At 34.5% G+C, this 13784-nt stretch overlaps 1 protein-coding gene across 1 annotated transcript in view; it reads right to left on the bottom strand.

Annotated features, from left to right (window-relative positions):
• LOC134531876 (ATP-binding cassette sub-family C member 4-like) overlaps positions 1-11056 on the bottom strand; it is a 69484-nt gene extending 58428 nt beyond the window's left edge. The window contains exons 1-3 of the mRNA XM_063367885.1: positions 10941-11056; positions 4621-4731; positions 797-925 (exon numbers count right to left, since the gene is read on the bottom strand). Of these exons, the coding sequence (XP_063223955.1) occupies positions 797-925; positions 4621-4731; positions 10941-11014 (314 nt within the window). The 5' untranslated portion in view covers positions 11015-11056. The remainder of the gene's footprint in view (positions 1-796; positions 926-4620; positions 4732-10940) is intronic.
• Between the last annotated feature and the right edge of the window lie 2728 nt (positions 11057-13784).

Raw genomic sequence — 13784 nt, 5'->3', positions numbered from 1 at the left:
AAAAAACGTAAGAAAAATACATAAGAACACTTAGCGATGAATTTCACAGAAAAAAAGATTTCCTTAACTGGTACAAAAAATTCCTTTAGAAACCTGTTGCCAAGAAATTGTTTGTATACATTAAATGCGTTTTTAGAGATAATACTGAGTATGTGTTAGAAAAATTGACACATTATATTTTCATTTAAATTTATGTTTTATTCAAACATAATTTTTTTCAAACCACGGAGAAAATAATAGAATATTCTATAACTGGACTGTATTTTGTTTTATAATGCGTATTTGCTTAAAAATGTGCGCAGTTAATAATGGAAAGCTATTCAGGGAACGGTTTACAAATAACTTGAAGTATAGGAGGTGCTGGGATCCCGCAAAGTACGAACCCAATATTACTCCGAACACTATTTTGTAGTGAAGCAGTTGTGCTCATGTAAATGTACAAATTTACAAATATCTGTAAGTTTACGTAATATTTCTGTTCCATTTACAAAAAAATAATTTACATAAATGGTATATGGTAAAGAACCAGTGTAAACATGATGCATAAGCAACTATTTATAGTAATACCTGTAATGCAACGTACATAACAGATTAGTCTTAACTAGAAATGCAGATTGATCGAGGATATTCGTGGAAAATTTCGTTCCTTGTAGCTTAACAGAATGTAATTGCACATCAAGGTGTGTTTTTTTTTTCAGTCAGCGTGTAAGAGTTACTTAAACATTCACATGCCTATTAACTGCAGCTGAATATGAAATGCCGGTTACACACTCTCGATAGTTAAACTTGTTCGTACCTGATGACACAGGAGACAATCAAGAGCAGGATGCCGCACTTCATGTACTCCCAGCCGAACATCTTCACGATTGTCTTCACGAGAAAGCCAGACCTGTGTCCGCTGCTGAGCTTCTTCTCACTCCATATGCTGCGGGGAAACACGTCAAACATTAGTAGCTTGGCTTCTGGGTTGTAGCCGCGTCCTTGGCGAATAATTCACCGACGTTTCGGTCGACATTGCAGTCGACATCATCAGGGAACAGTTACCTACTGATGGTAGGTAACTGATCCCTGATGATCGCGACTGCAATATCGACCGAAACGTCGGTTAATTATTCGCCAAGGACGCGGATACAACCCAGTAGGTAACTTTTCCCTGATGATGGCGACTGCAATGTCGATCGAAACGTCGGTGAATTATTTGCCAAGGAAGCGGCTACAACCCAGAAGCCAAGCTACTTCAGACAATGGCCGCGAAAGCCTGCGAAGATTATTAACGTCAAACATAAACCAATACAGCTTCCAGACAAGTTCCAACTGGTTCCTCGTCAGCGGGGACCGGAAAACGCCGTGTTTTCAATCACACCACTAGACCCTACAGTCATATGTATACTCGAGCAAATGTCACCTGTTCATTGACTACTGACTGGTAAGACGTCTCAACTGGGTAGCTTGTGTTTAGGTTTTTATTTAGTTTACGGTTATTCATTGTGCCAATAGCAGCATTGATTTAGAGGTATTAATATTTGAACCTTATCTTATCACGAAATTAAATCAGTGCATTTTTTTCCGGTTCCTACAATGCAAATATTATGCAGCAAGCATCTTAATGTATAAAACTGGACAGATAAACTATTAAAAATCTGAAACTTTAATTACGTTCACAGTCTTTGTCTGTTAACTAACACTAAAAAATAACTAATTGAAAGCTTTCTGAAATAAACTTTTAAAAAATTAGTTCCTGCTGGTAGTTTCAATTAGGTTTTTAATTCAAGCACTGCACGATACGTATGAAGGTGTATTTTCAGTTGATAAATTTATGGATTTCAAGGATTTTGACGTTTATCAAAAGTCCAATGTTTAAGTTGGTAGCTGCTGATGACTTTTCTCTCAAGCCTATAAGATAACAAGGTTTATGTATGGTTTCGCATTGTACGCTTTTCACTAATCATAAAAGTTTTTGGGTACATTTACAGAAGATTCCTTTGGAAACCAGTAGCCAAGAAATAATTTGTAATACAAGACAATACATGTTAATTTTTTTTAACACATAGCTATGATTATCATTGGATATACGAAATAAGTTTTTCAAGAAAATGCTGAGTATTTCTTATGAAAACTGGAGAATAATTTAATATTTTAATTGATGTTTCATTCAAGCATGATTTAAAAAAGATTAAAAGATAATAGAATATTTAATAATTGTAGTTTATTTTGTTTTATTATTGATAATTAATGTGCACAGTCAATAAATACTGTAAAGCTATTGAGGGAATGGTTTTCAAATACCTTTAACTATTGGAGGTACTGGGACAACACAAATCATAAATTCCCAGGTAAGAATCCGAACCCAGTATTGCCAACACTATTTTGTAATGATAAAATTGTTTTCATGTAAATGTACAAATATAAATTGATCTGTATTTTTTCACGAATATTTCTGTTCCATTTACAAAAAAAATTACAATATTATGGTTAACTATGAACCTCTAAGGTACCGAACATTATCACGAAATGTACTGCCTAAGTAAATGATCCGGGGCTTTTTATTATGTAATGATTATTTGATTAATATTAATAGTAGGTACTAAAGAAACAAACCCGTGACAAAGGTAAAATTTTAAAATTTACATTTGAAATTATGTTCGCACCGTAAATCAACCCAAACCACAAACTCAAACAAATATTTTTCTTCTCCCTTCTCGCATCAACCTTTTTAAACGTAATATATGTTTAGTAGTTTCAATAACACCGATTTTTGTTTTCATATGTGAGTAATTTTATTTATTAGTGCATGACATTTTAAAAATAAATACGAAAACAATAAAACTTGTCACAAAATAAAACCACAAAATTCTAGCTCTAGAATTTGCATTTTAAAACAAAGTAAAGATGTACTTTATTTTCATATTTATAATTTTCTCACGAACTAAGGAACATTGCAGAAGAATATTAAATTTTTTAGCTGTTATTTAATTTACTCTCATAATATATAAAGTATTGTTTTATGTGTACATTTTAAGTGTCTTACCATATCTTGCTAAAACAGTTTATTAATTAAATTTTGCTTGATATGTACTACTTATTACATGTGTTTTTAATTTTTAATGCCAATACAGTTGAAATCCACTATTTTTAATGAATAAATTTCTTTCATCAAACATCATAAATTTAACTATAATTATGAAGACCTAACCATAGGTTTATTTAATTTTAAAGATTGCTTCCAGTGAGAAACAAGACGTGGAAGGATGTTCGATCTATTTATACGCTAACACAATCGAGTGTATCAACAAATAAATACCTTTTCGGCAGTTCTTTTTCTTTTTCTTTTTTTTCAAATTATTCACACTTTATTTTCAGGCAATTTTAAATTTCTACACATTCAATTTAATCATTTGGATGTAAAAATAGACGTTAAAGAGTCTTATCGACAGTTGGCTGACTAAGCAATAGACTATTGTCACAGATTTAATTAAATAATAGCACCACAATCTCCTAAAATGCCACGATGTCGCAGGAAAGGAGGCGAGTGATTCATCCTTTCACGAAATAATGCATCAGCGATTCCGTAAAGATCTTGCTACTATACAGATCGATAAAATTGACTCGGGTAAGATAGCGAATAAGCACTGCTTTGTTTGGACACAACTGTAACCTAACTCGTGCGTCGTATTCCAGAGCGTGTCCAAACCGAATTCCACCAAGGAAAAAAAATCGGCAACAGTTTTAATAAATGGTGCCCTGCGCGAGGCTATATATGGTTTTCAACGCATCCTAGCGGACGTTTCGTAACAATCGATGCAATTGTTACAGCAAAATTACTACAGATAGCAGCACCAACGCACAAAAATATAACCTTTATTTCTAATTTTCTAAAGTACACTTTAAGTTGTCATTATTTACTGTTATGGCCACTGAAGTGCACAAATGTATTCCAGTATTGTTTCGCTATCATAAAGATTCATTTGGCACACGAACACGCTTAATACTTCCCCGATGATCACGAAAATGACTATATACGCGTTATTGGCGCCGAACACGGGTCAGCCATCTGGATTAAATCAACGAAAAAGTGAGCTCTGCGCATGCGCGGAATTTGGGCAACAGAACGGCAACGGATAGAAGACTAAAATCCGTTCCCTAAAAATAAGGGACTGGACGTTTCCTACCACGCACTAGCAATATTAGGCTACAGTTGTAGAATATTCAACACCTAAAACCTTATTTTTGTGTGTTCGAATACCGGCCTGAGATGCATTTTTCACGGACCCTTCACGCTAAAGGGCCCATCGAGGACCTGGAAACACATTCGGTGTACCCCGTGATTTAAAAACCGCTCAAGATATCCAAGTAGTTTCTGTTCACGTAAATCAGTTAAGAATACGGCGAGGGCAAATGAGTAGACGAGAAGACTGCGCGCCAGTCAACAGCCTTGCTCTTAGAGGCGATACCGCGCTGGAAGCACCAGCTAGCGTCGCACTTACCGTCCTGCCTCACAGACACCTATATATATATATATATATATATATATATATATATATATATATATATATATACACACCCCTGACTAGGCGGGCACGTTAAAGGCGATATTTGAAGACAGACAATATCTGTACATACCTTTCCATTTTGTCACCCAGCTTGTCCGAGAGATCTCGGGGCAGTGGGTTGTACAGATCATCTTGTCGCAGATCATCGCGTAGTCCCACGAGAAACAGGTCTTTCATCCACCTTGGAAAAAAAAAATTATTACTTTTCGCATAGGCTATAGATACGCGTCGAATTTATTTATTCATTTATTTATTTAATCGATTTATTTCATGTGGCGAAATGTAAGCGAGCTGCCTTGTCTACCACTTATCCACAAAAAAACAAACAAAAAACAGACTGAACAAACAAATTACTAGAAAGTATAAATAAATAGAAAAATAGAAACATGTAGAATATATAAAATAAATAGAAAAATAGAAATATGTAGAATACTAGAAATGATTAGATGCTTAAGAGAAAAAATAACTGATTTTAACAAATCACGGACACCTTTGAATATATATACTGTATATATATTCAAAGCGGACACTAACATTGGACTCTAATATACAATAAAAAAGGGCAAATAAACAAATTAAATACAAAATACAATTTATGTTAACTACATTGGATATTAAAAACTAAAAATTACCTAATACGAACATTGAAAATAAACAATAAACATACGTATGCACACACTACATTTTTTTAAATTACGTTTCTATTATATTTATTTATTATTATTTCACAATATACTTTTTGAAAGTCGAAAGTGATATCTGTTGCCTTACTAGCTCTTCGAGTGCATTCAAGCGCTGCAGCTACGGCGAGGTATGCTAGTGAAAAGAATACAGAATTTTTTAAAAAATATTCGCAGTACATACTTTAGGGGGCAATAGAATGCGACTCGACAGCCACAAGCCACAAGAAAATGTGCGATCGTAACTGAACCGGTGAATCAAACGATATAAACGCGCAGATGACAGGGTCCGTTGTAATTTGCGCTGTGGATCTCCAGCGAGATGGGATGGTGTGAACAAAAGTTCATAAAACCAAAGGGAAACTTTAAAGTATTAACTGGTTTATTAATTTTAACAAGATGGATAGTATTTTAATAAAGTTACTTTTAGAAAATCAGGTCCAAAGTCTTTTTCGATTTTATCGGAGCCGTTACATTATCATAGTTTAAAATCTCTGTCTGCTAATGAAATGATTTCATTGCCGTCGTAGCTGCTCCAGTAAAGAATTATAGCGGCGGGTGCGGAAACTAAGTGTGATTCGCGTCCACAAATGTAGTTGAAAACACAATTTGCTTATATTTATCACGCTTGGCATTTTTTTTAAAAATAATTCTACGTTAAATTCTGTGTCCGAGTTTCGTAGAACACATGAATTTGTTTTTAAGCATTATTGTTAGAGGTACGGAAATTCCACGGATTTATTTGGTAACAAGTTAGAATGCAAAGCTGCCTACTCTCGCACTGTGCTAATGATTGGACCGCAGTTATCTGGATACGCCCATCTACAACCGCGATGCCCAGTTGTGAGGATAGGAGCGAATCAGGTAGTGCCAACAACCTGTCGCTAATACATCAGCAAACTGGAAAAGCAAACGTTACTAGAGAAAATATAAGGCTTTGAATTTTAGCCTGACACGAAACGAATATCCGAAATTTCCGGGTCTCTATGGTGATTTGCTCAAAATTTGAGACATTCTGTGTACATTTTATGTACAAAAAATACCAACAACGCCCTTCAGGTGATTCATTAAGTCAAAATGAGACAAAAACCTATTTACAACTTTTTTTCTTAAGTAGACAGAAAGGCATTCGTAAAACTTGAATTGGAAGAAAGTATTACTATAATATATATTACAATTTGTATGCATTTAAGCAACGAATCGTTAATCAGCAATTAATTATTGTCTTTGTTGATGTCGTGATAGAGCTGCACATATTTTCGTGTATTGGATTATTTAATGTATAGAGAACCCAAAAAAATCATGTTTAACTCTATAGTAAATATTGTATAAATTTCAGTCCATTTGTATAATACGTAAAATATTTAACGTATTTAGCAGAACAGAAAACGATGTTCTAAAGAAAATCTTAAAAATATCTTCACTAAAATACACTTATTTGGAATGATGCCAACTTTTAAAAAATGTAAGAGTTTACTTCATGACATAATTTAATTTTTATCATAATCAAGTTAGCTAGGAATAACTTATCTTGTTACGTTGTGAACTTTATTTTAACTGGGTACTTGAACTGCTATCAGCGGTTTCGGAATGATAAGACAGACAGTCGTAATTAACATCAGTCACTGCCCTACGCTTATACTTCGGAAACTTGCCAACTGGCCGTCCCACGAACATATGAAAAACTTGGTTTTACACTAAACTTATAGAATTTCTACAATAATAGGCATCTAAGTTTAGTATAAACAAACTAGAACCAGTAACCGGCTTCTTACGGGTAGATAATGTAATATATTATCTTATGGTATAAAAACACGCTTAGTTAGGAAATGTATAAAATTGGCATTTATAAAGATATGCACAACTACAAGTTACACAAAAGAGTCAGGAATAGGAAGTAGAAACTGCCAATGTTTAAAGTGTTTTAAACATAAAGTTTGCTTTATTGAGTAATTTTTAATTTTATGACCACAATATATCCTTCACGTTTTACTCAGCTTAAGCTTGCAGAAAATAGGAAATGTGATATTTTTCTCTTATCTATTTACAAATATTTCCTAATATCACGGAATAATATGTATATTTATATATATAATAAATTATTATATATTTATACCAGGAATAATGTAGTTTAAAAACAGGGAAAGAAGTTTTGCTATATCTCCAGAAGTGTTCGAGTTGAATGATTACAAAAAACTCAAACTCTTTTTCATTATAACATTGGAACAAAGTATGGATACTAACATTAATTAAAATATATAATTTTTACGCATGCAGTATACATCCGCACTTATATATAATATATGTATATATATTTATTGTAACTTTATTCCTTTCTGATAATGATGACTATCCTCATGACAAACTCTATGGTGTACTTATTAGTTTACTGTTGTGTATAAAAATTATAATATTTAATATTATTGAAAACTTTATTTAAAATAAAACATATAATGTTCACTCGGATAAAATTAAATTTATATCAGTGGAAGATTTTGCAAAATTTTTCAGTAGTATTCGAGTTTTTTCGTTCAAACAAACAATCACTCTCTCTATTTGTAATAATAATAGAATGAACTTTTAATTTTCTAGCGTTATTCTGTAAAGTTAAGCATTTTAATTTAAAAGCTATATGACTATATGTTAAAAATTAGTTTGGTTGCTGTTTTCCTTTGCTGCAGACTTCATCTTTCAGTGAGATTCTGTTTTCTGTTATAGTTGCGTACCTACTTTTCTGATTCATAATATTTGTTTCTAATAATAGTGCTTAGTGCTGGTCTAATATTGACATCAATATTAGGGCCTGCGCCTAACTTATGATTTAAAATGTATGCTTTAATCATTTTGGACACACTAGCATTTTATTCTAGGCAATAATCAACATGTTTCGCAATAACTTGTAAAATAGGTATCGCATCAAAATATTCCATAACCTAATGAAATTTGCCAAGAATTTGAATCATTTACACATTAATAATAAAATGCAAAAATTTATTTTCTTTAAGTCACTGATAAAAACGGAATAAAGTGATTGGTTTTTATTATTTTTAATACGTTTTTGGGTGAAAGTTGACTAAAAAATATCAGAATTTAGTCTATACCTCAGCTATACTAATATATAAATGTGTAAATTAATTGGTATATATTTTAATAGGCAAAAGTAAAATCGAAAACCAATACTTATTTCTAAAAATTTTATTTTTTATTATAATTCATGTTATTCAAAATGGACATAGAATATGTTTTATTAAAAATAAATGTGTGAGATAAAGCAACATTTGTAAATTTAAACTGAGAAATACGACCAAATTAACTGCATTCTATGATTGAGCTGATCCTTTCAAGATATAACACAATAATAATGTCGCACAGGTACATGGTACATACGTGTGTTCAAAATAACAATATATATATTTTTTTCTAGTGAGTTTTTAAAGAAATCTTTATGTGTTAAAAAATCTTTATATACACGTGAGATACGAAGCTGGGAATCACAACTAGTGTTACATAATTTTCGATATGTCGTGAATTTAAAGAAATAAAATTACAATAATACATTTAGACCTTTCTTACCTAAAACTACTTTAAACATTCACCATTAAAACTATTTAAAACAGTTTTATTAATATTTTATTGACGCTAACACTACGTTCATTTCATTTATGCCTCCACTTCATGTCCTGCATGCATGCATTCACTATTTTTTTTTAAATAAAATTTCCTTGGAATATATTTTTTTACAGAAGTATAAAATGGGTGCTTATCCGACACACATTTAGAAGTAAAACTTCACACATCAATAATCCACATGAAGTATGGAACAAAACAATAAGGAAGTGACTAGAGCGATAAAACTAAACACTAAAGTTGGTACGCACGATGGAAGTTTACACAGGAGGTTCACAGTTGTAACACACGTGCCGATGAGAATCCTAAAAGGATTCTAACATTTGTATGAACCTATAATATATCCGTTATTCCCCCTCTCCCTTCCCCACTGAGGACTCTTTAGTGTTGCACTTTTCGTTACGCTCTGATGAGTCACATAACCGGCTGTAGAGAATTTTCTCTTCTAAAAGCTAAATACCTCCATTCAAAGGTAAATACCACGCTGTTATAAAGTTAAATTAATTTTTATAATATTTTAATAATTATTTAATTCTAGAGATACACAGAAAAAAAATCTGTACTTTTACAAAATATTCCTTTGGAAACCAGTCGCTTAGGAATACAAGCAATATATTGTAACTTTGTACAACACATGGCTATGGTTATTTTAGCATATACCGAATACGTTTCTCGAGATAATACTGAGTATTTCGTACTGAAATTGACGAATAATTTTATGGAAATGATAATCGAATACCCATCATCATCATGCTTATTAATGTACGCAGTCAATACTAGAAGATTGTTCAGGAAACGGTTTACAAATGACATAAACTATTGGAGTAACTGGAACAACACAAAGCATAAATGGCCGGGTAAGAATCCGAGCCCAGTATTACTGCGAACACTACTTTTTTTTAAAAAATAATGATACATTTGTTTTCATGTAAACGTACAAAATTACAAATAACTCTAATTCTAAGTGAATACTTATATTCCATTTACAATGGAATTGTAATGATAAGGTTGTTTTCTTGTAAATGTACAAATTAAAAAAAAACTGTAATTTTAAATGCATATTTTTATTCTATCTAAAATATATACAATTATATATTATATATAAGTATATATAATTTAAACGAATACTTCTAATACATTTATAATATATATATTGTAAATCGATAATAAATATTCATATAAAATCACAGTTATTTTGAAATTTGTACGTTTACAAGAAAACAACTGCATCATTACAAAAACATAGTGTTCACAGTAATACTGGGTTCGTAGTCTTACCCGGGAATTTATGCTTTGTGTTGTCCCAGTACATCCAATAGTCTATGTTATATATATATTTATTTACAGAGTGTGTATTTGTGTAGAATTGTGAAGCATTAACCCGTGGAAACTAAGGAGGAACGTGTCTCAGTTGTACGGGGTGCAGAGCCTGCAGGGGAGGGTCGTCGCGAAGTGCTACTGACCAGAACAGGAACTTGGCTCGTCGCTACTGACCGGTACAGGAGCTTGGCTCGTCGCTACTGACCGGTACAGGAGCTTGGCTCGTCGCTACTGACCGGTACAGGAGCTTGGCTCGTCGCTACTGACCGGTACAGGAGCTTGGCTCGTCGCTACTGACCGGTACAGGAGCTTGGCTCGTCGCTACTGACCGGTACAGGAGCTTGGCTCGTCGCTACTGACCGGTACAGGAGCTTGGCTCGCCGCTACTGACCGGTACAGGAGCTTGGCTCGTCGCTACTGACCGGTACAGGAGCTTGGCTCGTCGCTACTGACCGGTACAGGAGCTTGGCTCGTCGCTACTGACCGGTACAGGAGCTTGGCTCGTCGCTACTGACCGGTACAGGAGCTTGGCTCGTCGCTACTGACCGGTACAGGAGCTTGGCTCGCCGCTACTGACCGGTACAGGAGCTTGGCTCGTCGCTACTGACCGGTACAGGAGCTTGGCTCGTCGCTACTGACCGGTACAGGAGCTTGGCTCGTCGCTACTGACCACAACAGGAGCTTGGCTCGTCGCTACTGACCACAACAGGAGCTTGGCTCGTCACTACTGACCGGTACAGGAGCTTGGCTCGTCGCTACTGACCAGTACAGGAGCTTGGAGACGGGGTTGGCACCGAGGTAGGGGCTGGGGTTGACGTGCTTCCGGCCGTGGTCCATGTCGTCGCCGGTGGCGGTCTCCGGCGGCCGGCGGCTGAAGCTCCTCGACGGCGACTGGCCGCAGATCCGCGGTGGCCGGGCAGCGCTTATCGTCGGGACGAGGTCGCGACTGCCGGAGATAACGAACAGACCGGTTTCCAACACGTCACTGGATGGCAGGCGGGGGAAAAAAAAATAATACGCGGAAGCCTTAATCGTCCGAAGTAAAACCAACTGACAGTCGCCCCATTCCGATCTCAGCACAAGAGTTTTCTACGGGACATTCCTCTAAAAGTTGCGTCAACGCATCTTAGGACTCCACGGTCTTCACTCGCGAGGGGCTGGAATCCGCACAATATTCAGTCTGCGACAACTGCGTCGGAAAATTGTTTGGCGCGTATATTTCTATTGATGGGGCTAGAAAGATATCGATTCGCTAAAATCGATTGCGACAATGTGGGAAGATGGTCGAAGCGATTGTAACAAGATAGCAGTTAGTACGGCCACTGCTTCTTCGCAGTTGATCTGACATAACACATAGGCTACGAGCATTTAAAAGTTATTACAAAACTAATCAGTCTGAAATATGAGGTATTAAGCTTAACCCTCTGATGCATACTCTAACATTTATCACTTATAACATACCCTGGGTCTCTCAGGCCCACATACAAAATAATTACATTTAGATAGGATTTTGTATACTTTTTACTTACTATTTTAGCACACTTTATTTTAAATGAACTATTAATAATTTATATACATCTGTATGAATGATTTTATAGATTCATAAAATTTATCTGCCTTATTTATGATATTGTCAAAAATTCAATTTTGTAATAGTACATTTTTATGAAAGAAACTACTCAAATTACTTAGAAGCCTCATTTTTTCACACTTTATATTTACATAATATATTTATATACAACATACCGGTATATGAATGCACACATTTACAATAAATGAGATATTGTATCTGTAGAACTTCTAACTTCAACAACTCCATTTGAAGCTTTCATGTTACACAAGGATAAGTTTTGGTTCAAAACATTATTCATTGTTCTAAATGCATTTTTGGCACACAATAAGCTATGTTCCTTGCAAACATTGGTGGTGCATTTGCAGCAAATCATAGCACACTTCCGGTCTTTTGATGAAGGGCAAATGGAACTCCTTCTCCTTTTCGATGAACTAGATGCAGCAGTTACATTACTAGGTGCGTATTCTGTCTTGCCTATAAACTTTTCCATGTCTTGTTGAATGTATTTCTGAAGAAATGGGTTGGCTGCACGTTTAGTCATGTGTGTATCATTTCCAATGATAGATCTTTGATAAACAGTCTCCTTTGGTGTGTGACCCCTTGATGGTAATAAGGATGTTAAATTCTGAACGAAATGTAGGCATTGTGTGTGTCAACGTCCAGTATGTTACTCCAAATAACAACAGGCCATCTTTTTGTCTTGCGTTTACAAGTATACAGGCGTACTTTTTGGTCCATCAAGTCAACACCACCTTTTGTAGAATTGTAATACTTTATAATTTCTAGTTTCTTCTTCGGATGCGATTGGTCAATGGCATTGCCATGGTGAATTGTACTCAACAAAAGCACACAATTGTTTTTTTTTTCGGGATGAAACTAACCATTGTCAAATCATCTTTGAATGCAAATTTTGAATTGTACAAAGGTTGATTTTTACACTCTTTCAGTTCAATTGGAACATCTCGCTTATTTTGTCGCAAAGTTCCTACAGTTGTCAAGTTTTTTTCTAGCAAGTATTCTGCTAGTGCAACACTGGTAAAGAAATTATCAGTTATAATATTTCTTGATGTATTATGAAGGGGCACAACTTACTGGTTTACTATATTGAGAGCCAAATTCTTCGTTGGCTTTTCTCCTTGTAATTTACCAGCATAAATGCATCCATCAACAGCATAGCCAGTATCAGATTCGCACATCCAAAAAAACTTATCCGATAGATACTTCCCAGGTTTGCTGGGCATGTATTGCACCAAGCTGCTACACCCTCTGAATGAACCTAATTGTTCATCAATTGTTACACACTCTGATGGTATTACTGTATTTTTGCACTGTGATATAAAGAGATCCCATACATACCGAACTGGGGCCAACTTATCTGTTTGCAGCCTGGATTCACGTGTGCGTTTGTCATCAAACCTCAAACACTTTCTTATTGTTTCAAATCGGTTTACAGACATTGTTGCTCTGTAAATAGGGTTTGCACATTTATCTAAAAATAGTTCACGAGCAGCAACATCCCAACCCTTTGTAATAACTACACACTAAATACATTTCTAAAAAATTAAAACTGTACTTGTTAGATGTGAATACTGAAACCAACTGGTTTCTCATGTATGTGTAGCAAGCTACTGCAATCTGGTGGCAAGCGATGAACCAACTTCTTAGTTCACAAAATTAACCACAGATGACTGGTGGTATGTTTATCCAGATAGCTGTGCGCATAACAATGTGAAAAAAGTTATGAATTTTTACATTCATCACCACTGCAATAATTACAAAATAGAAAACATAATAATCGAATACTAGTGAGATTCATATATTTTGTCACGAGTATTAAAATTTGCATCTAATTATTGTATGTAATAAAAACAGTTACATCAAAGTAGTACAGCATAATTTCACTAGAAGGGTTTATTTGGTGTTTACATATGAATAAATAACTTGTAAAAAAATTCAGGACTAGAAAATAAATTCATCCAATAGTTTGATATATTGATTTATTTTATAAAAATAAATGTGTTGTAAATATGTTGT

The sequence above is a fragment of the Bacillus rossius genome, chromosome 5 (genome assembly GCF_032445375.1).
Source record: "Bacillus rossius redtenbacheri isolate Brsri chromosome 5, Brsri_v3, whole genome shotgun sequence".
Lineage (NCBI taxonomy): Eukaryota > Metazoa > Arthropoda > Insecta > Phasmatodea > Bacillidae > Bacillus > Bacillus rossius.
Note: the sequence above shows the minus strand (reverse complement) of the source record. Positions and strands in the feature narration are given on the sequence as shown.